General features: G+C 38.6%; 2 protein-coding genes across 13 annotated transcripts in view; one reads left to right on the plus strand and one right to left on the minus strand.

The window, feature by feature from the left end:
- CAST (calpastatin) overlaps positions 1-20,394 on the plus strand; it is a 145,220-nt gene extending 124,826 nt beyond the window's left edge. For 11 of the 12 annotated variants that reach the window (XM_014543993.1, XM_014543994.1, XM_014543995.1 and 8 more), the window contains 8 exons: positions 740-841; positions 3,817-3,918; positions 5,075-5,167; positions 6,432-6,467; positions 6,858-6,950; positions 8,222-8,293; positions 17,905-17,970; positions 18,868-20,394. In XM_014543993.1, coding sequence (XP_014399479.1) covers positions 740-841; positions 3,817-3,918; positions 5,075-5,167; positions 6,432-6,467; positions 6,858-6,950; positions 8,222-8,293; positions 17,905-17,955 — 549 coding nt within the window. In that variant the 3' untranslated portion in view covers positions 17,956-17,970; positions 18,868-20,394. The remainder of the gene's footprint in view (positions 1-739; positions 842-3,816; positions 3,919-5,074; positions 5,168-6,431; positions 6,468-6,857; positions 6,951-8,221; positions 8,294-17,904; positions 17,971-18,867) is intronic. The other variant, XM_014543997.1, reaches the window with a different exon arrangement.
- A 1,460-nt stretch (positions 20,395-21,854) lies between these two features.
- ERAP1 (endoplasmic reticulum aminopeptidase 1) overlaps positions 21,855-27,022 on the minus strand; it is a 32,606-nt gene continuing 27,438 nt past the window's right edge. The window contains exons 17-18 of the mRNA XM_005871525.2: positions 26,814-26,895; positions 21,855-22,521 (exon numbers count right to left, since the gene is read on the minus strand). Of these exons, the coding sequence (XP_005871587.1) occupies positions 22,366-22,521; positions 26,814-26,895 (238 nt within the window). The 3' untranslated portion in view covers positions 21,855-22,365. The remainder of the gene's footprint in view (positions 22,522-26,813; positions 26,896-27,022) is intronic.

A 27,022-nucleotide genomic window follows, 5' to 3' on the forward strand; every position in this document is an offset into this window, starting at 1 on the left:
TCGCTCTTTTTAGGGAAGATTAACCTAACTAAACACTAGGCTTTATAATACAATAATGGTTAAAAAAATACAGTTCTGATTCAGAAAGCAAAGTCACAGGGCAATGGAAAAAGAAATCAAGAAATGAACATAAATGACAGATTTAGTATATTTTTAAAATGAGAGAAGAAATCACTTCATAAAGATTCTGGAATAATAATAAAACTGAAACTTCATACTATATAAGGGGTAACAGTAGTACATCATACCTAATATATTATCAGAATTTGAAATATGTGATAAATACCTCATTTTGGTGAGCAAGGCTTGCTTATTCATTGCTTTTAACAGTATAACTTCCTAGTAACTTCTGAGAGGGCAGTTTGGCAGAATTTAGCTAACACCAAAAAAAAAAGAACCACTGCTAGAACTTTGATTCAGGGCAACTAATTACACAGAAGAAAGCTGAAAAACTGCAAAAATATAATAAGAAATGTGTAAACCATGAAGCTCTAAGTCATTAGATTACTGAGCACCATTTAGAATTATAAATAGGAATAGAAGTTGTGCAAAATAATACCATGGAGTAAGAAATAGAATAAAAATCGCTCTTAAGATTCTATGTTACTCGGCTTTCCCTTTGGATCAAGAGAATTAACAATCATAAAGCTATATTAAGAGTTGTATTTAAGTGATGGCATTGTGAACATAGTTTTGTATATAACATATTAACGATCAAAGTCTGTCTTTCTTTTAACAGAAGCCATTTGACAATACTAAACTCACAGCTGCCATCTCCGAACTGGTTTCCCAAACCCCAGCTGCAACCACGCACTCTGCAGGCCCACCCCCTAGCACTCTGGTAAGCAACATATTTTATAAATACTTTTTCCACGGTAGCAACAACAAGAGGAAAGAAAGTAGGACTCCTGCTTAGAGTAAGTGGAAATAGACAAAAATTCTTAGAAAGATTGGGCACCTTCAGAAGAGAGAAGACTAGAGACTTAGGGAGATGACAGAATATTGAAAATGATCAAAGGAAACAATATATGTGAAAATATTTTATACATAGTTGAGGAGCTTAAATTGTTGCTTTATTAGAATTGAAAGTGCAGTGTGTACATATTTAAATTATTTGATTTGAAATTTTTTTTTCAGCTTTTCTGATCATTGATTTTTCTCCTTTTTTTCTTAACACACACTGTAAATACTATCCATTATTTAACTTCAAGTTTATTTTATGGAATTGTTCAGTATTTGAGCTTCTCCCCCCCCCCCCCCCCCAAAAAAAACTAACAAACATATCATGGACTGGCATTGTTTTCCTCCTATTCACACCAGCTAAAAATGTGTCATTTTCATGCTAGCAATAGAAAAACCTCAGCATCAATACTGTTTTAATTATTTACATGTTCCGAGGCAAGACTGAGGGATCAAAGTTCTTCCAGACTTCCTTGATTAATTTTCTGTGCAATACCAAATGTGAAATTATCGAGGAGACCACGGCACATCAAAAGACAGAGATTGCCCGAAACCAGACCCCCATCTCCCCTGGTTGAGAAGCGCCGGGTTTGCTAGATGGAGATGAAGTAGCTTTAGTGAAGTCAGCTGTGCTTCCTCTCCTTTTGATGTAGCATCAAAGCTCACTTAGTGCTGTAGTCAGAGATTCTGAGTGAATTTTCAGCCTGTTGGGTCAGCCTCAGGAGCATCTGAAAATATCCAGAGGCACAAATGACAAAGCCCAGACCCTGCGGCGGGCAGCTCCACCAGCAGCAGCTATAATCCTGGGCTCTCAGGGAGCACGTAAAGCTAGTAAAATGCCGTGTGCGTGTGACACCCACAGGATGAAAGCCCCTGTGCCGCAGAGAGGAGGAATCATTAATAACCCAGGCCGCCTTAACACTTCAGTTCTTAGTACTCAGGTGAGAGGCTCTGCCCCGACGGAGGCTGTTAGTAGACATCCACAATCAAAGGCCTTTTCTTTTTAAGCAAAAAGATTCCCGATTTTATTTTCTTTCAGTTATTTTTCTTTTTCAACTACAGTTTACATCTAATATTAATTTACATTAGTTTCAGGTGTACAGCATAGTGGCTAGATAATCATATACTTTACAAAGTGTTCCCTCCCCCCTATTTCCAGGACCCACTGGGCACCATACATAGTTATTAAATATGAACTATGTTCCCTATGCTGTACTTTATATCCCATGACTATTTTGTCACCTCTCAATTCCTTCACCTTTTTCACCCAGTCCCCCAATGCTCCTCCCCCCTGGCAACCATCAGTCTGCTCTCTGCATCTCTGAGTCTGTTTCAGTTTTATTCTTTAGATTCTACATATAAGTAAAATCATGTTAGTTGTCTTTCTCTGACTGACTCATTTCACTTAGCACAATACCCTCTAGGTCAGCGGTTCTCAACCTGTGGGTCCCAACCCCTTTGGGGGTCGAATGACCCTTTCACAGGAGTCGCCTAAGACCATCGGAAAACACATATTGCATATCAGATATTTACATTACAATTCATAACAGTAGCAAAATTACAGTTGTGAAGTAGCAACGAAAATAATTTTATGGTTGGGGATCACCACAACATGAGGAACTGTATTAAAGGGCCACGGCATTAGGAAGGTTGAGAACCACTGCTCTAGGTCCATCTGTGCTGTCGCAAATGGTAGGATTTTGCTCTTTTGATGGGCACTTGGGCTGCTTCCAAATCTTGGCTATTATATATAACACTGGCAATGAACATAAGGGTGTATATATCCTTTTGAATTAGTGTTTTGCGTTTCTTTGGATATATACCCAGAAGTGGAATTTCTGGGTCATAAGGCAGTTCCAATTTTTTTTTATGAACCTCCATACTGTTTTCCATAGTGGTTGCACCTATCTGCATTCCCACCATCACGTGGTTTTAATTTGCATTTCTCTGGTGATTAGTGACAGTGAGCATCCTTTCGTATGTCTATTGGCCATCTGTGTGTCCTGTTTGGAGAAGTATCTATTCAGGTCCTCTGCACATTTTTAAATTGGATTGTTTGTTGTACAAGTTCTTTATAAATTTTGGATATTAGCCCCTAATCATTGGCAAATATGTTCTCCCATTTAGTAGGTTGTCTTTTCGTTTTATTGGTTTCCTTTGCTGTACTAAAACCTTTTAGTTTGATGTAGTCTCCTTTTTTTCTTCTTCTTGTTTCTCTTGCCTATATATGTCAGAAAAAAATACTGCTAAGAGAAATGTCAGAGATTTTACTGCCTATGTTTTCTCCTAAGAGTTTTATGAAGGTGGTCTAGTTTCTTTTTGCATGCATCTGCCTTTCACAAGTATGTTTTAGAATGCTACCTTTTTTTAAATCAGTTTTTCCATCAGAGGGTCTAGTTTTAGTTAATATTTTATTTGGAGCCATCACCAAAACTAGGTGTGATCTGTATTTAAATGAATATACTCCAGAATCAAAGAGTAAACTAAACTATAATAATTCATTGCTGGGGACATTACATTGTACCAGTAGTGTTACATACTCTGAAAGCATTTGAAGACATATTTCCAAGCAAATCAGGCCAGAGAACCCCATTTTTTTAGAGAGACTTCTTTTCTTAGACGGTGCAAGATATCTAGGGGTGGGGCAGAGGTAGACAGGTGCTAAGAGGTCACTGAGAGCCAGAGAGCAGAGAGAAAAGCACTGGCCAAGGGTTGGCAGTCCAGTGCCTTCCACCCACCCAGTCCATCTCCCTCGTGAAAATCCTCATGGAAGTATTAGTGGTGGTGTTGGGGCCACTCTCCAATGGGTGATCTGATTTGGCCAACCAGTGATTAATTCAGATTTACTTTTAACAGAAGGACAAAGAACTCGACGATGCCCTGGATCAACTTTCGGACAGTCTAGGGCAAAGGCAGCCTGATCCAGATGATGACAAGCCAATAAAGGATAAAGTCAAGGTAAAGAAAATTTAAGGCTTTTTTCACAGCATAGAATACCCTCTACACACACACACACACAAAAATAACCTCCAACTTTGTCTGGAGTTAGTGAATAGTTGGATAACTGTTTCATTTTTTCCCCTCTCTGTGGTCTATGTTGTATTTCTTTACTTCCTCGGTGAGGACTATGCTGTGTCACAGATTCAGGCAAATGTCCTGTTTGTGAGACCAAACCTTGTTATGATGGAAAAGCATATGACACCCATAAGTGTGCATTTCTTAGGTTGACACAGTCTGTGCACGTAGTGGCAGAGGTTTCCCGAGAAGCCTTCTCTGCTGGCATAACTAACTAACTGTGTGCAAATTCCAAAAAGGAAGAGAGCGTGGGACCAGGAGTTCAACACTGTGCAGAGGTGTGTCTACAAGGCACAAACTGTTATCTCTCCATATCTTATACAACATGTATTTATACTTAACATACAATATTCAACAATCCATTTAGCTTGGAGCCAGGAAGTAAATTGACCATCCAAATTGTCCCCAAAACAAGACATTTCAAAGAATCATTACACAGGAATACTGAATGTGAACTTAGCCTATATTTGAAAAATGAAACTTAAAAGATGCAGAAAAACAAAATCTAAAGCACTCCCTGGGCGGGGGAGAGACCAGCCACACCCCACTGAGGTGGGATGCTAGGTTCCAGGTGCTACTTACTTAACAGCAGGTTATTTTCTCACTTGCAACACCAGCAGTCAGCGCATCCATTCAGGGTTGCTAAAAAATAGTGGCTACCTATCTAAAGCCAAGCTACAGTGACTTGATTCTTTTGTTTGAAAAGTGAAACTCACAGAAAAAGGTATTTCATGCCCTTGAATTTTATCTCTTTACATGGTTTCTGGAATAATTATTTAATAATCTACTTCAGTTTAAAATACAGGTGGAAAATTCACAGATGTAAACTGACATAGAAGCACATGGGTTTACTTTTTTCCATCAACTAATAGTATGTTCAAGTCATGCATTTTGTTCTCTTGCTTAAGAAATAAAAAAAGATCGTATGTTTTGCCTCAGAAAATAACATACAACAAATGCTGAAAATGCTGCATTTCACAATGTATTCTATAAGCAAAGGAGGAAAGGAATATTAATTATTTCCATTCAATTTTTATAGGAAAGAGCGAAAGCTGAACATAGAGACAAGCTGGGAGAAAGAGATGACACTATCCCACCTGAATACAGACACCTCTTGGATAACGATGATAAGGTAAACGAAGGCAAATGTCTAGATTGGATACACATAAAGCCTTTTAAATTCAACCCTCACTTGACATGACTAGGAGGGCACACTTTAAGAGTAGCATAAAAGTGTAATGTGACTATTTTTAATGTGCCCATGATGAACAGGCTTTCTAGGATTCTATTTAATATTTATTGACACCAATACTGTTTGATGTTCCGTTATGTGGACACCGTGGTGTAAAGAGAGTTGAATAATGTGCAGTCACTCACTGATGCTCAACAGAGATTCCAAGGCATGTACACAGATGAATTCTTTTTACAAGAAAAGACTATCAAAAAGATTAATGGTATTTGTAATCCTAACTGAAGCAGTCTCTCTGTTTAAGGAGCTAGGATTGGAATAATTAATAGGGCAAATAAGGCACCTGCAAACCTGGGGTCTCCCTTTCTTCCTTCTCCTACACCCGCAAAACCCTATCCTCAATCATAAGTCCCATTTCTATAGCTAAACATATTCTGTCAAGAAATCCTGGCCTTTGCCTCTAACATAGAAGCCAGTTTTTCTTAGGTCAACCTGGCCTGTATCTCTCCCCATTCTGTTTGGCTCCTAGCTTCAAGTCAATTAGATGACACATAACCCTTTCCAGGCCTGTTCATCAAATACAAACAAGGGAGTCCAAGTTACATCCGTCTTTCTGTCCTGCATTTGGTTTAAGGGGGTTACCAGCTTGAGTGTCTCTCTTACAGGAATCCATTCTCTTTGCTTTCATTCAGTATTCCTCATGATAGCAATTCTGCACCCAGCTACAATCCTCCCTGCTTTGGTAGTCCCACCTGATCCTGCTTGAATCGTTGGGAAATGAATTATTTAATGTCCTTGCCTTTGTAGATGGGAAAAATCCCTGATGGGTTGTGCTCTGCAGACTGCTCCTCAAATCCTTCTGACCTATAATAAGCTGCAGTAACTAAGACATAAAATCACAAGTTGCTTTTGTAATATTTTAAGTAGAATTGTAACACATGATGGCAGAAAGTTCCTAAATAGTGTTTCTTTCACCTCCAGGACCAGACTCTCACTCTCGAATTTTCTCCCAGGATACTGAAATAGTTATAGGGTGGTAATTAAGCAAAGCTGGTGGAGAAGAGTAGGGACCCAGGTTATCAGTTGTTGCAAATATATACTCTCCAAGTCAAGTCATTGGATAATATTGATTATATAAACGCTGACTACAGTTAAGTAAACCTTTATAAAAATTTATGTCTAACCAACAGTCTGCTTTGCTTTTAAGGACAAACCAGTGAAGCCACCCACAAGGGAACCAAAGGTAAATACCATAGGTGCTTATTTCTATAAAAAGATTTTTTTTAAAATTCTAGCTGCAACTTGTGCAATTTAGAAATATTTATTGAATGCCCACCCTGTGCTTGGTGTGATGCCAAGAGTATTTAAGAGTGTATTATTTTCTTTCAGTCAGTCTTCCCAAGAACCTTTCAAAATAGGCAGCTTCATTTTCCATATGAGAAAATCAGGGCTCCGAGAATACTAAACAACTTGCTGTCAATATTTTTTGTTTTAATATCTCCTTTGTAAAACATTACTTCATTAGAAAAAGAATGTCATCAAGTTTTTTTTTAATAAGGCGTGTGGAAAAAGGTACTACCCAGCATTTTTTCCTTGCTTTCTTCACTGGTGGTTATTTCTATTAATGTTTCAGAAACCTGCAGATGATCAAGACCCCATTGATTCCCTCTCAGGGGATTTTGACAAGTGTTCTTCAAATACAGAAACCTCAGAGAACACAGCAAAGGTACTGTACTTTGTCATATTGACTTACTTTGAATGTGTGTCTACACATATAATTTTAGACTATAAAGTAAATTGATGCCATAGAGGAAAACAATATAATTCTACTACCCTGCAAACACTACTTAGTACATTTCTTGTCTTTTTCCATCTATATATATTTTATATAGTTGTATTTAGAGTCCATAAAATACAGTGCATAACATTATTTCATAAATGTTTTCCATGTTGCCATCATTTTTTACTGCCACACTATATTGCTGTACAACAATGCTTCCTCCGCATCCCTCGGGGCCCAGTTCAACCACCAGCTCCTTCAGGAAGGCTTCTCTTACCACTTCTCCCTTCCCTGCCATCTGGGTTACCTATGGTCACATGTGTATTACACCACTCAGCTGTGTACTTCACTTAGTAGTGATATGCCTTTTACCTCTGTGCTTAGCATTAGCAAAATGCCTGGTATATAAAAGATGTCAAAATGTGTTTATTAGTGAATGAAAAAAATGTGTGTGTGTGGCATTTTACCTTTATATTATACCCTTCCATAAATCAGGAGAAAAAGTGAAATTGACCATAGATCTCGGTTTGCTATTATGTATATCTCCCAATCACTGAATTTCCATTCCTTCCCCTATTGCAGTGGTTCTCAACCTTCCCAATGCCGCGACCCTTTAATACAGTTCATGTTGTGGTGACCCCCAATTTCATTGTTACAAATTGAACATAATTAAAGCATAGTGATTAATCACAAAACAATATGTGTTTTCCGATGGTCTTAGGTGACCCCTATGAAAGGGTCGTTTGACCCCCAAAGGGGCCGCGACCCCCAGGTTGAGAACCGCTGCCCTATTGGGTGATTTAATTCCTAGTCTGCCTCGGCAACTGATTTCTCATTCCTGGAAACTCAAATAATGTCTTTTTGGTGAGTGGGCTTTATTTTTATACGTGACTTCCCCCAGCTATCTGTGGTTATCTGTAACACTGAAAACAATGTCCTATTCTTATTCTTGATGAGCAACATAAGGTCTGGGTGAATCACAGGCATCATGGAAATTGTCAGAGCATCAGTGTGACCCACATTTCCCTCATTTTTATCCTCTTACCTCCAACCTTAATCACTTCTGTATACATTCATCATTGTTTGAAAAATCCTGACTAAAACGCCCAAAGTTTTTAATTATTTAATTGGAGATCTCCATGCTACTAAAAAGAATAGTCTGAATTGATAGATGGATTAATGATGGCAATAGCCTCATTACCTTTCCTTTGCTTTAGGACAAAGACAAGAAGACTGCTTCCAGCTCCAAAGCACCCAAGAATGGGGGGAAAGCAAAGAATTCTGCAAAGGTAAACAGAGCAGTTAAATATATTACAAATTAATTTAGCAGTTACAAGTGGCATTTATCCTTTTAGTCATTTAATTTCTGATTGGAATCTATTTAGAATAAAAATTTAAGCATTAAACACTACCTATCCCATGTCTTGGTAAAGAAATTGAAGTTTTAAAGACTTTTTTTAAAAAACTAACTGGTACTTTAGAAACCTAAATGAGCATTCTTATCACAACCGTTAAAACTCCACTAGAGTCACCCTAGCTGGTTTGGCTCAGTGGATAGAGTGTCGGCCTGCAGACTGAAGGGTCTCGGGTTCGATTCTGGTCAAGGGCACATGCCTGGGTTGTGGGCTTGATCCCCAGCAAGGGGTGTGCAGGAGACAGCCAATCAATGATTCTCTCTCATCATTGAAGTTTCTATCTATCTCTCCCTTTCCCTTCCTCTCTGAAATCAATAAAAAAAAAATTAAAAAACAAAACAAAAAACACCACTAGAGTCCTATTCTGATCTGGAGAATATCGCACAAAGTACTGATGGTGTCCAGTGTCAGGTCTTCACACTCCCTTCCCAGCCACATCCCCCCTGTCTGCAGATGGCCTTCTACTTCAAAAAGAAAAGTGGAGGTCACTGCAGAAAATCCCTAAGGTCCTCTTCCCACTTACCCATTGACTAACCCTCTCTCCCAGCAGTCAATAATCCACTCCCTCCAAAATCTTCAGTTTTTTCATCTCAATTTCCCCCCTTACAGTAAATATGTTTAAGTTCTTTCCTCACTCGAAAAGCAATATTCAAACTTAGTAGCCTTCTGCCTATTTTGTGCAGGAGGCCAATCAATGATTCTCTCTCATCATTGAAGTTTCTATCTATCTCTCCCTTTCCCTTCCTCTCTGAAATCAATAAAAAAAAAATTAAAAAACAAAACAAAAAACACCACTAGAGTCCTATTCTGATCTGGAGAATATCGCACAAAGTACTGATGGTGTCCAGTGTCAGGTCTTCACACTCCCTTCCCAGCCACATCCCCCCTGTCTGCAGATGGCCTTCTACTTCAAAAAGAAAAGTGGAGGTCACTGCAGAAAATCCCTAAGGTCCTCTTCCCACTTACCCATTGACTAACCCTCTCTCCCAGCAGTCAATAATCCACTCCCTCCAAAATCTTCAGTTTTTTCATCTCAATTTCCCCCCTTACAGTAAATATGTTTAAGTTCTTTCCTCACTCGAAAAGCAATATTCAAACTTAGTAGCCTTCTGCCTATTTTCCTCCATCCTTGAAAGATCCAAGATTTCTGTTTCCTCATCTTGAGCTCTGCCTGAGATCAGCAATGACATGCTGTTAGCTATATCAATCTCTCTTAGATCTGATGCTGTCATGTGATTGAGAGTTTAGGGAATATTGGGATGGGTGAATGCGTTTTGCACCTTCACCTCTCTAAAGACCCAGGCCACCACTTCCAACTGAACATTTCCACTTGGATAACACATTGACAGTACAGGTCAGGTTCATATACTGCAGTTCATTAAATCTAAATTACCATCTATAAAATAAACCATTACTTTGTGTATCATTAAGGAAAAAAAAGTCAATTTGATTATGATATGCTATTCATTGTAAAAACCATTGCAAATTCAGATATTTTAAAAGGCGGGGTGGGATACCACCAGAGAATATGGTTATATAAATTTAAGAATATAGAAGTAGTATATAGAATTAGGGAAGATCTTAGAGTTTCAATACTATTGTATATGATTTTTCATGTTGCTCTAGTAAGTAGAACTAATGCTGAGTGGAAGCTATAGGTTCCAGTTTCAAGCTTCTCCTATTATTTAAATTATTCAAACTGTTGTCAGTAAAGAAATGGAAATTGGATTAGATAACTTCTGGACCCATCCCAATTCTTAAACATCTGATTCATATGGTTACTACTCTGATTCCCTAACTATCATGAGAAACTAAAGGTACAGGTTTAAAACTAATAGCCCAGCTACATCAAAACTCTACAATTAGATACTTCCAATTCAAGATGGTAACACAGGAAGAGCCTGAACTCGCCTCCTTCCATGGACACGGAATCTAAAACTATAGGTGAAACCATTTCCTCTGAAAAAAAAAAAAAAAATCCAGAAACTAGCTCAGTGACTCTTACTCATTGGACAAGTGAGAAAAAAAACACCCACATCAAAGCAGGTAGGAGAGGCTGAGATATATAATCTTGGCATAAACCTCACCCCTAGTGTGGCAACCCATAACTGGGGAGAACTCAAAACCCAGAACTTCTCCCTAAAGAACTTAGTTTGAAGCCCACTTTTGGCGCCCGATTTTTAAGAATTGCACCTGAAAGACAAGGCCCCAAAATATCTAGCTTTGAAAGCCAACAGGCTTGTAAGCCACAAAGCTCTAGCGAGCTGATAACATGGTCCTTAAAGGGATTGCACGCTTGGACTCAACAGCCCAGCACAGAGGCAGCCAATTGAGAGGCTCCTAAACTTTTTGTGAAAGAGGCTTAAATGGCTTGTGAGCCTGAAGGTTAGGCATCTAACACAGACTAGGGGCCGGGGAATTACTTACCGGGGACAGAGGCTGATGGGTACTGTCGTTGCTCTCCTGTGCTCCAGCCAGCAGTGCCATCTTTGTGCTCATCCACTGCTTCACTGCAGCTTGCCAGTAGCTCCTGGAAAGGAGCTTGCACCTTGCTCTGGTGCCTCAGTAATTGCAGCTGCTCCCAGGGGACACCTCTAGATCACCTAGTTCTAGATCACCAGTGCGACTGAACCCTGGGGGTCCCACAGAACTATACATTTGCATACTTTAAAGCTGCTGCCTGAGGGTCTGGCTTCTGGTCAGCCTGAACCTAGGTCCTGACTGGGACCCTCCCCGCTTTGGAACTCTGACAGATCTCTGCACCCCCTCAGCTACTGGGAGCCACTTCCATTACACAGGCTGATTGGACAATCACAGAGGTTTGAGAGACAACTAATAGCTAGAACAAGGTTCAATGATAAGCTTCATCTCCTCCATGAGGCCACTCCCTTAAGACCGGAAGAGGTGGCCGTTTTATCTAAAGCATAGAAACCAACAGTATCAGGAAATGAAGAAAGAGGAATGTGTTCCAAACAAAACAAGATAAAGCCACAGAAACTGTCCTTAACCAAATGGGGATAAGGAGTTCAAAATAATGGTCATAAAGATGCTCATCAAACTCCATGAGACCCACAGAGGAGGAAACTGGGTGAACACCGAACTTTAACAAAGAGTCAGAAAATATAAGTACCAAATAGAAGTTACAGAGCTGAAGAACACAATAACTGAACTTAAATATACACTAGAAGGGTTCAACAACAGACTAATTGAAGAAGAATCAGGGTAGCAAAACGAAAAAAGATGGAAAAGAAAATGAAGATAGCTTAAGGAATTTATGGGACAACATTTGCATTATAGGGGTCCCAGAAGGAGAATAGGCAGAAAACTTGCCTAACTTGGGGAAGGAAACATCCAATCTAATGTTGTAAATGTGGTAGACTAGTCGGTTAAAAGGCAAAGGGTAAAAAATAACTAACTACAGTAATTAAAGGATCTATACAACATAAGAGGATGTAAAATATGACATCAAAAATATAAAATGGGTTGGGGGTGTAGAGCCCTGGAATGGATTCAAATTTAAGTTATCAACCTAAAACAGACTGTTATAAATATAGGTTGCCTCATGGTAACCACAAAGCTGAATGATATAGTAGATACACAAAAAATAGAGAGAAAGGAATCTAAGCATACCACTACAGAAAGTCATCAAATCATAAGCAAGATAGTGAGAAAAAAAGAAGAAAAGGAACTGCAAAAGAGCCAGAAAACAGTTAACAAAATGGCCATAAGTACAAACCCATCAATACCATTCCTTTAAATGTAATTCTCCTATCAAAAGACAGATTAAAAAAAAAACACAAAAAAATACAAGACCCATCTATGTGCTGCCTATAAGCGATTCACTTCGGATCTAAGGATATACACAGACTGAAAAGTGAAGGGATGGAAAAAGATATTCCATGCAAATAGAAATCGGAAGAAATCCGGGGTAGCTATATTTAGACGAAGTAAGCTTTAAAACAAGGACTGTGACAGAGTGATGTCAGCATCCTGGCCGTGTGCGTCGTTCCTTTTTCCTTTCCCCTTCGATTCACAACTCTTCAGACTTTCATAACCGAGCACACGTGACTGCACAGGATACCTGATGGGTCCTTCCGTCTGTGCATCTGAAAAGGGGAGGACTGAACCGCAGAGGAGGTAGAGCCAGGAGAATGGTGGCATAGTGGCAACCTTGCTGGCAGAGGAGGTGGAGGGGGAAGAAGTGGGTGGGGATCTTCCCAGCAGTGCATGCTGCAGCAAGGGGGGCCCAGTGCTCTCTCTGAGGAGAGACTGCAGTGATGACTTGGGGGGGGTGGGGGCAGAAACAGAACTGAGGGTAACTCATTTCTGTCTGAATTACAGCAAAAAGTCTGCCAACAGACTTCCAGGACTCCCCTACTCGAGGATCCCCCTACCCGGCCATGGGCACACCCAAAGCCCCATGTGCTAAGCATGTCTCTCTCCCCACACTGCCACCAGCCTTTCAATTTTTTTTTAAGCCAGCTTATTTTCACAGGCACGCTCCCAACTTTAGCAGCAAATCAGCTCTAGTAAGAGAAACCAAAACCTGTGCTATACAGCCAATGTCTGGAAAAGTCTTAAGTATTCTAATTGCCAGTCAGTTAAGCAGAATCACAGTAAACAAAGCATCACCTGAATAAGAAAGGCGTTTGTTACTTCAAATGCGATGGTAGAGGCACATTTCATCGAACACTATGAAAAACCATAGCAATACAGTATCGCAAAAAAGAAAACCACAACTTTGCAGCAACCAAACTCAAAGACATATGGAATATTCTTATCTAACTGATAATTCAAAATAGTTGTTATGAAGATATTCAACAGCCTATAAGAAAACTCAAGCAATTCAATTAACTAATGGAATAATTAATGAACAGAGGAGTACTTTATCAAAGACATAAAAATTGTAAAAAAGAACCAACCAGAAATTCTGGAGCCAAAGAATTCAATAAATGAGATACAGAATACATTAGAAAAGCATTGGAAATGGGGAAGATAAGACTGAAGAAAGATTAAGCAGTCTGGAGGATAGAATCTAGAAATTATTCAGGCGGAAGAGGAGAGAGAACTAAGACTTTTTAAAGGGGAAGAAACCCTATGAGAGCTATCAGACTCCATTATAAAAAGCAATGTAAGAATAATGGGTCTACCAGAAGGAGAAGAGGGCAGAGAGTTTACTTAAAGAAATAATAGCTGAGACTTCTCAAACCTGGGGAAGGAACTAAACATAAAAGTCCATGAAGCTAATAGAATGCCTTATTATCTCAATGCAAAAGACCTTCTCCAAGACATAGTATAATGAAACTGTCAAGAGTCAATGATAAAGAATTTTAAAGACAGTCAGGGATAAAAAGAAAAGAATCCCCATTAATATATCAGCAGATTTCTCAGCAGAAACTCTACAGGCCAGGAAAGAGTGGAATGACATAGTCAAAGCATTGAAAAATGAAAATTGCCAGCCAAGAATATTCATTTTGGCCAAGTTACCCTTCAGATGTGGAGATATAAAGGCTTTTACAGACAGACAAAAGCTGAGGGAGTTTGTTGCTTGGGCGCTGGGAGCTAGAACTGCCTTTCAAGAAATGCTGAAAGGAGTTCACACTGAAAAGCAAAGAGAACAGTACACAAAACGTTGATTACAGTGATATTCAAAATTAGAAAATGCTAATTCTCAGAAAGGTGTGTTAAACAATTATAGCATAAAGGTTAAAGGAAAGAAGCATTAAAAATAAATACAGCTGCTACAATTTATAACAAATTCACAGCATAAAAAAGATAATATGTCATGTTAAAATATAAGAGGGAGGAGTAAAAGAATACAACCTTTATAGGTGAACAAAGATAAGTCGCTATCAGCAGAAAAAGGAATTTTTCAATTTTTAAATAATTTTATAATTTCCCAATAGATTTTGTCTGTGAATAAAAGAAATGAACAAAGTGTTTACAATAATTGTCAAGGCAAAGTTGATTATAACACAAATTTCTTTGTAGTGTCATTATTCTGTCAGTAACATGATTCTGGCCACTACACACACACACACACACACACACGCACGCACGCGCCGCGAAGGCAGGTTTTTTGTTTGCTTGTTTGTTTGTAAACCGCATGGTAACCACAAAAATATCTAGAGCAGAGACACAAAACAAAAAAAATGGTTGGTAGGGGTGGGGCAAATGAACAAATCACCATGAACAACTATCAGCTTAAGAAGGTAGACAGATCAGAAGGTAGACAGATCAGAAGGAAAACAACAGAGTTATAAAAAAAAACCAGAAGGCAAGATATAAAATGACAGCAGTAAGTCCTTACATATCAATAATCACCTGGATTAAGCTCACCAATCAAAAGGCACAGAGCAGGTGGAAGAATTTTTTTTTAAGGACCCAACTACACGCTGCCTACAGGAGACTCATTTCAGCTCTGAAGACACACAGAGGTTCAAAATGAAGGGATGGAAGATAATATTCTAAGCAAGCAGGGGCCTAAAGAAAGCAGGTGTAGTCATATCAGACAAAATAGACTTCATGCCAAAAATGGTTACAAGAGACAAATAAAGTCATTATCTAATGATAAAGCAGTCAATACATCAAGAGGATATAACAACTCTAATGATATATCCCCCCAATACCCAAGCACCAAAACATGCAAATACTAACAAATCTTAGGGGACAGATATACAATAAACAACAATATAGTAAGGGACTTCAATATCACATTATCAGAAATGGATAATCAGACAGAGAATCAACAAGGAAATGTGGGAATTGAGCCATACTTGAGAACAAATTGACTTAACAGACATACAAAGAACATTCCACCCAATAGCAGCAGAATACACATTCTGCTGCTGCATTTGGAACATTCTCCAGCATACATCATGACAAGACACAAAAATTAGCAAGTTTAAGAAGACTGAAATCATACCAACTATCTTCTTTAACTGCAATGGTATGGAACTAGAAATGAACAAGAAGAAGAGAGATCTACAAATATGTGAAAACTAAACAACACTCTGAACAACCAATGGGTCAAAGGAGAAATTAAAAGGGAAATAAGAATTATCTCAAAACCAGTAGAAATGGAAATACAGCATGTCAAATCTTGTGGAATGCAGCAAAAACAGTTCTGAGAGGAAAGTTTATAGCAATAAATGCATATATTAAGAACTTAGAAAAGTCTGGGGAAAAAAACCAACCTAAATCTACTAGTATACCTTGAGGAACAGATGAACAACAAATTAAGCCCAACATAGAAAGGAAATAAAAATCAGAGTGGAAATAAAATAGAGACCAGAAAAACAGTAGAAAGGATCAACAAAACTAAAAGCTGGATCTTCAAAAATAAAAAAAATGACAAACCTTTATTCCTTACTAAGAAACAGAAGACTCAAATAAATAATATTAGAAATGAAAGAGGAGATATTACAACTGGTACTACAACTATTCATAGGAACATAAGAAATTACTATCAATTATGTGGCAACAAATTACATAATATAGAAGAAATGGTAACATTTCTTACCTACCAAGACTGAATCAGGATGAAACAGAACATCTGAACAGACCAATGAAGAGTAAACAGATTGGATAAGTAATCAAAAAATTCCCAATACACACACACACACACACACACACACCAGGACAAGATGGCTTCACTGGTGCATTCTATCAAACATTTGAAGAAGAATTAACACCAAGCTTCCTCAGATGCTTCCAAAATAGCAGGAAGGGGGAACACTTCCAAAGTCATTCTACGAGGCCATCACTACCTTGATACCAAAACCAAATAAGGATGAATATAGATGCAAAAATTCTCAAAATATTAGCAAACTGAATTCAGGAACACATTAAAAGGATTATACACCAGGACTAATTGGGATTTATCCCTGGATGCTAGGAGAGTTCAACATATGTAAATCAATAAATGTAATATATCACATAAATAAAATTAAAGATAAAAATCACATGATCATCTCAATAAATGCAAAAAAAGCATTTGATAAATTACAGCATCCTTTCATGATAAAAACCCTTAAAATATAGGGTATAGAAGGAACATACTTCAACATAATAAAAGCCATATCCAACAAACCCAGAGCAAACATTATATTCAATGTCAAAAAACCCACAAAAACCTGAAGCTTTTCCTGTAGGATCAGGAACAAGAAAAGGGTGCCCACTCTCCTGCTCAATACTCTATTCAATATAGGAGGTCCTAGCTAGCTCATATAGGCAAGACAAAGAAATAAAAGACGTTCAGATTGGAAAGGAAAAAGTAAATTGTTTGTATTTGCTGGTATGGTTTTGTATATAGAAAATCCCAAAGAGTCAACCAAAAAAGTGTTGGAACTAATTAGTAAATTTTAGGATAAAAAAAAAAATCAGCATACAGAAATCACTGGTATTCCTTTACACTAATGATGAAACATCTGAAAAAGAAAATATCCCATGCACAATAGCACCAAAAAACAGTAACACAGGAATAAATTTAACCAAGAAAGTGAAAGATTTGCAGACTAGAAACTGTGTGACTGCTGAAAGATATCAAAGACAACATAAACCAATGGTGAGATATCCCATGTTTATGAATCAGAAGAATTAACATTGTTAAGATGTTCTTACCACCCAAAGTCTATCAATGCAATTCCTACCAAAATTCCAATGGCATTTTTTCACAGCAATCTAACTTCTATGTATTTATCCAAAGACAATGAAAACACTGATTCTGAAAGCTAAGTACAGCCCCATATTCACTGAAGCAGTTTTTATAAGAGCCAAAATATGAAAACCTAAGTGTCCATCTAAGGATGAATGGATTTTTAAAACTGTGATGTATATATGCAAAATAGAATATTATTTGTCCATAACAAAGAATGAAATCTTGCCATTTGTGACAACCTGGGTGGACCCTGAAGACATTAGGTTAAGTGAAATAAGTCAGAAAGACAAATAACATATGATCTCACCTACATGTGAAATCAAAGTTGCTCATGCCATTATCTCAAATAGATTAATCTGCTTATTATTTAACTTCAGTTATACAAAGCATATGACCAACCCTTTCACAAAAAGTAGAAAGCATAATAACCCTACATGCTGAGTGGGTTAGCTGGCCAGCAATACCCCCCATTGCAGGGAGAGGAATCACTGTAGAATGAATGAACAATTCCATCCAAGAACACCTACATATTCTTTTTTTTAATTACCTTGGTCTTAAAAAAAAAAAAGGAAGTCTAAAGAAAAACATTTAGAATCACTTAAGGTTATTTTTAACTTATAAACTTGAAGGGGAAGAATTCAGAGTGTTTTGGCTAAATACAAAAATAATTAGAAAGAACCATCTCATTTTCCCTAATTGACTACCAAGTTTTTCCCCTTTAATTTTTAGAAGCCCATCTCCTCATAAGGATCTTCTGGTTGATCAGTTTTATGATACTTAATCCAGAAAAGAAAGAGCTCTTTGATGGTTTTGCTTTCCCTTTTAGGCGAAGGAGGAAACTTCCAAGCCAAAAGCTGATGAAAAAAATACAAGTTAAAGTTCACACTATTTGGTAAGTTGGATGTTTGTTGCAAATGAGGGCAACAGTATCTTCTACCAACCTAATGTGTTCTAGGCGAGAGAAACTAAGTCTACTTCTTGAGTATTTCATGTTCTCAACGATTGGCATGAAATGCACATTGCAAAATCTATAGAGTAATTCTCTGAAAAGCACTAAATAGGATGATTGTGCTGTTGAAATATTAAAAAAAAAATCTTATAATAAGAGCTCTTTAAAGTATTAGGCCAGGCTCTTGAAGAAAATGACCATCTAAGTCTAGCTGACTCTTTGAAATCCAAATGCTCATAATTTTGCAGATTACTGTGGCAAAGCAAAATTAGCATGTTGTATTACCTCTTATAGTAAAATGCCCCTGTGTTATTGATACCAAGACATGAGGGGTGAGGAGAAGTACCCCTTAAGGTACGGTGGAAATTACAGGGTTTTTGAAACCAAGGGCAAAGGAAAAGATTGACTACTTTTGGCCAAATACTATGTTTGATTATACGTTATGGTGACTCAGGAGCTTGCATTGATGAGGGAATCTCTGAGATCTATCTTGAGAGCTGGACCCTTAACTTGAAAAAGAAGAGATCTTATTCTAAAGTATAAAAGCTTATAATTGCTTGCCAAACAAGCCTAAAGGAAATAAAAATACAGATTTTTCTCACCATGTTCCACTTTTAGTTCCCATAATGAGGGAGGTATGCTGATGAGAACTACTCTAAAGACTCCCTCCAAAATTTAAAAAAAATATATGAATAATCCACTTTCATGTTTACTTCTAGGAAATTCCTTCTCGTCTATATATATATGCTTTTGTTAAATATTACATTTATTATGCCTTGTAACAACAACAAAAACTACATACCAAAGTGGTTCACTGGATTTTTCTCTGAATTTTTCAAGGTATCTACATATAAAATCTTCAGCTGGTGGTTGGTGACTTCTGAAGAACAAAAGGCTTTGACAACGAATTTTTCTGGGTGGCTTCTAGACAGTGATCTTGGTTGAGTTTTTTGACATCCTAAACGTTGGTTTGTTATTCTTTTCCCAGAAAGTGAATTTGCCTGGTTCACCTGTGCTATTGTACTGAGTATTGATAAACTTTGAATTTTTAAAAATTGCCTTCAGTTGGGAGAGAAAGGAACTTTATATTTCTAAGAGATATATTTGATAGTTTCTTAAAGCAACACACACACACAAAAATAACAGGAAAAACCTTTGCAAAATTTTGCACATTCTACACGCAGTGCCTGTAAATCTCATTAGTATTTTTGGTTTGCACTTAATTTGTTGTTATTGTTAGCATTTGGAAAACAATGCTGTAAACATTCGTCAATGTTCTGATTTCTCATTACCCCTTTCCCCTTGGGCTTTTGAACTGTACTTGATGTTTCTCTGGGTTAATGTTTATAAGCCCATTAAATATTGTACATCGGGCACATATCTCCTCTTGGGCTGCTAATAATGAATTGATAGTTAACCTGGACAGTCCAGGAAGCACTGCGCCTCTTTTCAGGTTAAACTCTTTGCCAGAGGTTAGGACTTATGCACCTTATAGCCGCGCAAAACATACTTACTGAGACTTGAATCAAGTCAGAAGAACAAGATACAGACTATATTTCACTGCATAGCAAGTTTCAAGAATAAAATCTACTCAGAATATTCATATGGCTTGAACTCTGTTGGTTTACTATGTTACCCTGTGCTTCCACTCACTCTATATAAAACCTGAGTAGCGGTTGTTTGCTTAGTCTGTTGCACTGTATAGCACCTGGCTTTATGGGAAGTTAGGTTTACCCAATACAAAACCGAACTTCTGCTTTAAAAAAAGAAATCTGGAATTTAAAAATTCGCTCCCTTCCCCCTCACAGAAACTTAAGAACTAGGCTCTGTTGTCCTGCAACTTCGAATGGTTTCTTAGATCTTTCTGAATTGCTCATGAACATAGCACTGAGGTCATTGATGAGATTTTGATAAATATTTAATTTCATCTTTACTTCCCAATAGTGAATGCAGGAAAAGATATCAGGTACATATCATACACTGATTTGGAATTTCTTATTTCAGAGAGCACAGCCTTCCTTAGCCTTTGTGTGGGGGTTTTATTTATTAGGACTTAGCTGACTTCACTAAATATATCACCACCAATACTGTCTAATAAGGGGGGGAGAGACACAAAAACAATAACACTGCTTATAATGGGCGTCAAATTTTGTTAACACCCTCTATAAATTCTTTTTAAAAATCATGCAGTACCTATGGGATTTCAAGCTTCACCCACTTTAAATGCTATGTCTGTCCCATCAGAGACACGGGACATTTTTCTATTATTCTACGTCTGGGAAATATAAGCCAGTGTTATGGTGACTGAACAGACCTCTTCAAGGCACTGACAAGAAAATAAAACACATGTTTCCTGAGGGATTTTAACTATGTCTCTAATTCTTCCATTTGGGTAGTACAAAGTGGGGTGTTTTTGTTTGTTCAAAAAGGTAAAACCTTGGACACTGACAGGTGTGTTTGCAAGGATATGGCTGCAGTATTATTAACTTGATGCATATATAGTATTTCTAAACAACATACCAAAATCCCGAGATTTAAGGAATGCCTGTAAAAGTAAACATTTAAGGTACTCTGAATATGCTTTTTTTGTTTATTAGAAATGTCTTCAAGTGTTGGGTGTTTGTAATTAATGATGACTTGAGTCAGCTTCAGCATCCAAAGCAGTCCTTTTCACCCATCTAATTAGGAGGAAATAATTGCAAATATCTGCTTACAGGTAAATTATAACCTTTTATTACCAAACAGGTTTTGCACATTGTTGTGCAATATTGTGTCCATTTAGGAAATGGACTTCTCCAAAAGCAACGGAAAGTAGGTTCCTCAGGTGACCAAACTGAAGATCACTATTTCCACGTTTCGTATTTCATTAATCAAGATGTAAAATACAATTAAAAATATTTTACACTCAAATCTTGGCTTTGTATGTTTTTGGAAGGAAAATGCCTGGGGTAGAAATTACCAGTGATTTCTGTTTCTATATCTCAAACTATTAAACCATGCAATATGTTTAAAAAGGGAACTGTAAACACATTTAGGTCCAGAAAAGTCACTATTCCTCATGTATCAGAACACATTTTGACATTTTCCCTATCACATTCCTTTATCTTAAATTCTGCGGTACATTAAAAACTTCATAAAGGACTTCTCACTTAGAGGAATATCAGCAAGTATTTTCAGTTTCACAATATATCATTTACAGAAGACTCTGCAATGACTTACTGGCAATAGGTGGCAATAATGAGTAACTCAGGAATTGTAAACTAGGCCAAATAATGAGCAGGGAGGGGAAGCAGCACCTACCTAAGGACCAACAGCTCTCAGGTTCAACTTCAAGCGACAGGTTCCTTCTCTAGACCTGAAGGCACTCTGCTGTTTCAGAAGGGACACTATCGGTCAGGATCCCTGAGGAGTAGATGACACTCCAATTAGGATTGCTTGAGGAGGGTGTCATACAAGGTGGTGTTTTGTTTTTAAGCAGAGGCAGGGCAGGGACATATGGAAACCACAGGTACAGCCAAGACTAGTAAAAGCCAGACTGCCACTTCTCCCCTCATCCTGAGGGGATGAGAAGGAAGCAGTTGCTAGAAGGCAGAGATGGGGGAGGCTCAGTGGGCAAAGGGGCCACCTCCAGAGCGGGAGACCTTCAGTGGAGGCCAGCCTGAGGCAGCCTGAAGGGAACTAGGGGAGTACACCCACCTCCTCTCTCCCACCCCAGCTCCAATCTGCCTTCCTGGGAGACTGACCACAAGCCAGAGGGCCAGGAAGCCCGAGGAGGTGGCCCCACCTTTGCCCCAGGGCATGGGCAAAGAAGAGAAGGTAGAAGCAGATCAGACATCCTGGCTTTAATTGAGTGTGTCTATTTAATGTGCATTCTGTATATACACACAGATGCAAACTTAATCTTTTTAAAACATGGTATCTAAAAGGCAGATCCAAATTGTCACTGTTAGTAGTTCCCACCATTCACAACATTCCAAGGAGACTAACAAAAACAGTTTCTGAATGACAAACACATGGGAGGGAAGGGTTTGGAGGCTGTGGGGCTTAAGTATAAAATAAAAAATAAGAATATGGTACTTTACTCTTCAGTAGTGAGAAACCCACCACGTGGGTTTACATTGCGGGCAACACCTGTAAATGAAACACACAATAGAAATAACGCATTGATGGAAAAATTAACAGCCAGGCTTTTCACAGGACCGGTCAAATGAGTAAGAAGTTAAGAAAAAGGAGGTGTCTTCAGTGGGGAGTCCAAACAGCCATCTTTAGGTTGAAGGTATTCACATTCAACAAAATTTAGGTGGTTAGAGATCACAGGAACCAACTAGGAACAGATTGTTAAAGCAGTTCAAGATTTTGGTTTTGGAGCCACACTCTGATTTTATCAAAGTTCTTATCCATCCAACGTATGTTTTCCTCAATGGTTTCAATTGTCTGTTGGACACAACGGAGCTGAGAACCATTTTCTTTCAAAGAGCTGAAGAATTCTTTTACCTTGTGAGAGAAAAAAAATGAGTTTTTAAAATTTTGCTTTATTACAGTATACAAGTCCAGGCTCATTAAAAGAAAACTGAAGCCAAAATTCCAGCATTTGTCAAAATTCTATACGGAAGGCAGTGCCAGGTGTCTGGATACGATTATGTACACAAACTTAAGCTGTATGAAATGAGCTCATGCCTCATGATGTCAAGTTTTGTGTGTGTGTTTTTTTTCTCTGCAGTTTTTTAGTTTATTCACAGTTGCCAGATTCTAAAAGACTTCACTGTTTACCACTTTATAATTAAGGTTTAATTGAGTGTGTCTATTTAATGTGTATTCTGTTATAGACACACAGATGCTAACTTCATTTTTTTAAACATGGTATCTAAAGAGCAGAATGTGCGGAGTGTCTTCTTTGCCAAGCAAAACAGTTTCAACCACATAAGTGTAGTCTTTCTCCACGGACCTGGCCTTGTGTGTGATTATAGAAACACTGTGGGGAATGGGGTTCTTAGCAAGTTATGGTGGTAATACCCCAAACTTTGCCAAGTTTTTATTATCTTAATCCACAATCCAGGTATTGTTCCCTTAAGATAAAATCCACACAAAGTTCCCCATAGTTTTAAAGAGATAAGAAACTCTTGGCTCCCTCCAGGAAAATAGGTTTTTGTTGTTTCATCGCTGGGTATCTGGACCCCTTTAAGCTCACAGGAGGAATGGGCTGGCTTTGCCACACCATTGATCATTGTGCTACTCTGTTTCACCTTAAAGGGTTATTAACCTTTTCCCATAAATTTTCACAGCATTAATCCATCAATTTTTGATTTTGTAGACAGAAAGCAAGTCTAGACCAAGATGTATTGTCTATTCAGCATGGATTCCAGACAGTTAATTCCTTAAAAAAAAAAAAATAACACCACCATGCCATAATATCACGAGTTTGAAAATAAGAGGGGGTAAGAATAGGTTTTTGAAAGACCAAATCCCAATTTTAAATGATGCAAGGTGGTTTTAAAATTATCCCAGTGCAACTTTTCAATGAGCTTAGAGGCATGCCCTCCTGTTGCAGCAGCCTAGAAAACACTCTGCTTCTCTGTCCCAAGTTGCAGCTCAACCTTCTTTCCCCCTCTCAGAACTCAAGATTAATTGATATTCAGCTAAAAAATCACGCTGAGCACTCCTCAACAGTCACACCTCATCGACAGTCTTACCCCTTGGTCAAACTGTCTAAACCTGAAGGAGCCCATCACGATAGTACCACTAAAGAACACCTACAAGACTGGCAACAAAACCAGTTTTAACACTTGCTCTTAAATTTTTTTTCTGACCCCCGAAGCCTCTCTCCTATATGACCTGATTTGGGAAACGCAGCATGTCATCTGAGTATTTGATTCAAAACTGCCTCCTTGAGAACATTTCCTGTGCAACAAGCAGCATGATACAAGGAAAAACAGGTTTACCCTAACTTGTTTGACCTTGAGCAAATAATTTAACTTCTCTGGGACTCAGTCTCCTCATTGGTTAAATGAGGGTCATCTCTACATTGCAGAGGATGCAGTTATAGAATGTGGTAAGGTGCAGAACCTAAAACCCAGCTTGTGTCAGGGCTGCAACCTCATCCATTTAGTCACGCCTATTTACATTGGAACTTATTCACCCCTTGCCTTAGTTACTGTGCTAGAACTGAGGATGTGGCGGTGAATCGAACAAGCACCCTACGCTCAGGGAGCTTACAGTCTACCTGGAAGACAGGCAGTAAACTTTGATTAATATAAACTGTGAAATAAACTAGGGCTATGACAGTAACTGTGGAGGGGGTAGCCTGCTACACACAGAGTGGTCTGGAAAGGTGACCCTCGAGCTGGAACCTCTAAAGCAGCGGTTCTCAACCTGTGGGTCGCGACCCCTTTGGGGGTCAAACAACCTTTTCAAAGGGGTCGCCTAAGACCATCAGAAAACACATATATAATTACATATTGTTTTTGTGATTAATCACTATGCTTTAATCATGTTCAATTTGTAACAATGAAATTGGGGGTCACCACAACATGAGGAACTGTATTAAAGGGTCATGGCATTAGGAAGGTTGAGAACCACTGCAAGGATAAAATGAGCCTTTCCAGCGAAAAGTTGGGGAAAGAGCCAGCCAGGCAGAGAAGAAAGTGCAGAGCCTTTGAGATCAGAGAAATACTGGTAGCTGGTGGCCCAGGAGCAGGGGGAGGCTGAGTGCCTGGAGTATCGAGAGACAGTGAACAAGGAGAGCAAGTGAGAACTGGCTGGAGTGGTGGACAGGAGCCAGGTCATCCCAGTTTGGGCACACAGGAAAGAGGTTTGGAATGTATTGCAAGAACAATAGGTGGGGGTACAAGAAGGGAGTCAATTCAGTTTTAAATGTGGAAAGTGATTTGGTTAATGGCAAGTGGCAGGAGGGAGGCCAGTTAGGAGGCAATCACCATAGACCAGACGAAAAAAAATAAATTAAGAAAAGCTTGTATGGGGTAAGTGGCAGAGAGAAGTGCAGAGATACGATGCATATGCCACAGACAGGGCCGACAGGACTCGGGGATGGATTAAATGTGAGGGGAAGGAAGGGCTCAGGAGGACTCCTATGTTTTAAAAGGCAGTAGGACGCTCTCTATTATGACAGTATCTCAGGCTTCTTCATTTCCATGTCCTGCCTCAGTTTGTGCACCTGATGTTTCCTATGCACACAACACTCTCCTCCTAGATGCCTGCATTTCCTTTGATGTCCACTGAAGCGTCTCCGAATCATCCTAGAAAACACAGCACCACTCCCCGCCCCAGGCACTCTCTATCCTTACCTTGCCTTAGTCCAGTGGTTCTCAACCTTGGCTGCACATTAGAATCACCTGGGAGTCTTTTTAAAATCCTGATTTCTGGGCCTCATCCTCCAGAAATTCTGTTTCTTTGTTACTAATGTTGTGGCCCCACCCCATAACAAAGAAACAATTTCTGGAGGATGGGGCCCAGGAATCAGGATTTTAAAAAGATTTGCAGGTGATTCTAATGTGCAGCCGAGGTTGAGAACCACTGCCTTAGTCAATCTTCAACCTGACAAAGGTTGTTTGTCTGTAATTGTAATTGTCTGATTCCCCGTAGAATTTAAGCTCCATGAGAGCAAGGGCTTTGTCTATTCTGTTCATCTTCATTCCCTAGAACCCAAACCAAGCCTGCCATATAGCAAGAGTAGGACGTCTTGAATTAATGAGAAAGCAAATGAACAAGCGAGTGAACAGAATATTCTGTTGCCACAGATCTGGTCTATGGACAGCTATCTAGCTAGTTACAGCCTATGGACAACTCTGCGGTCACCACACAGCTGTAGTCCTCAATGGAGGTCAAGCTTGAGATATTATGTGCAAGTTAATTTTACAAGCCCGGGTGGGGCTGGGGACATGACATTTCTTTTGCATTTTCAAAGCACTCTTCCTTATATCCAGCTGGATCATGGTGTAATCAGACTACACATGAAACTATTCCTTAAAAAATTAATATTTGGCACTCAGGTTTTTATCTAAACACAGCATAGTTTTGAAACCACATAAAGTTTGTTCTACGACCTTACTACAGAAAACAGTATCCTAGAAGGGACACCACAAACAACCCATCGATCCGATTCCTCAGAGTTTAAGACTCAGAAACAAGTACGCTTTTGTGGTTCCCTCTTCCCAGACAATGAGGATAACTCATACTGTTTTCTCATTTTTCCTTGACAGCTAGGGAAGCTGGGATAATGTTAGGGTTCGAGTGCAATAAATTACCCTCAGCATAAATCCTTCAGACAGTTACCTCTTTCTGTCCATCACGCAGCTTTGTGTTCTTTTTTTAACATGTATTTTATATCTGGACCTTATAAGTTGCCTAAAATTCTTTCTGAAAAGTAGATGGCATATAAATAAGTAGCAGGAAATCATGAACTTGGAAGGAGAGAACCTGGATTCCAGACCTACCTCTTTCGCAATGGCTGGATGATCACTTCAGTTATTTACACTTCCAATGATCACTTTTATCATCCCAAAACAGGGATTCCGCATCTAAAGTAACCTTTAAGCTCTGAACTTCGTAATGGCAAGGCTAAAACTTCTTAATGTGTTTGGGAAGAGGCACAGTTTTTACTAGTTCATTCACAACTGATGTTTGCTTATGTTAAAAACACTACAGCACCCAAAAGGAACACCTACTAAGCGACAAAATTCATTTCTAACTCATCACACCCTTAAAATATTTTGTCTACCCCATACTTATTCGCTAATTGTCACTTAAGCTTAAAAAGATTTTTTTTTTACCTCTTCAAGCCGTGCCCTTGTGGAGAACTGATTTGTTGTTCCCATCACCATGTGGGCTATGGAAGGTGAGCCAAGGTCAAACCTAGAAATGGAAACTGTCGAGTTATACTGTGAAATATTCATTCTTTCAACATATATTTCTAGGTGCCCCTTATATTATAGCATGTATGTAAAAACTGGTTAGGCATGGAAAACATGGACATGATCCC

The sequence above is a fragment of the Myotis brandtii genome, unplaced genomic scaffold (genome assembly GCF_000412655.1).
Source record: "Myotis brandtii unplaced genomic scaffold, ASM41265v1 scaffold344, whole genome shotgun sequence".
Classification (NCBI taxonomy): domain Eukaryota; kingdom Metazoa; phylum Chordata; class Mammalia; order Chiroptera; family Vespertilionidae; genus Myotis; species Myotis brandtii.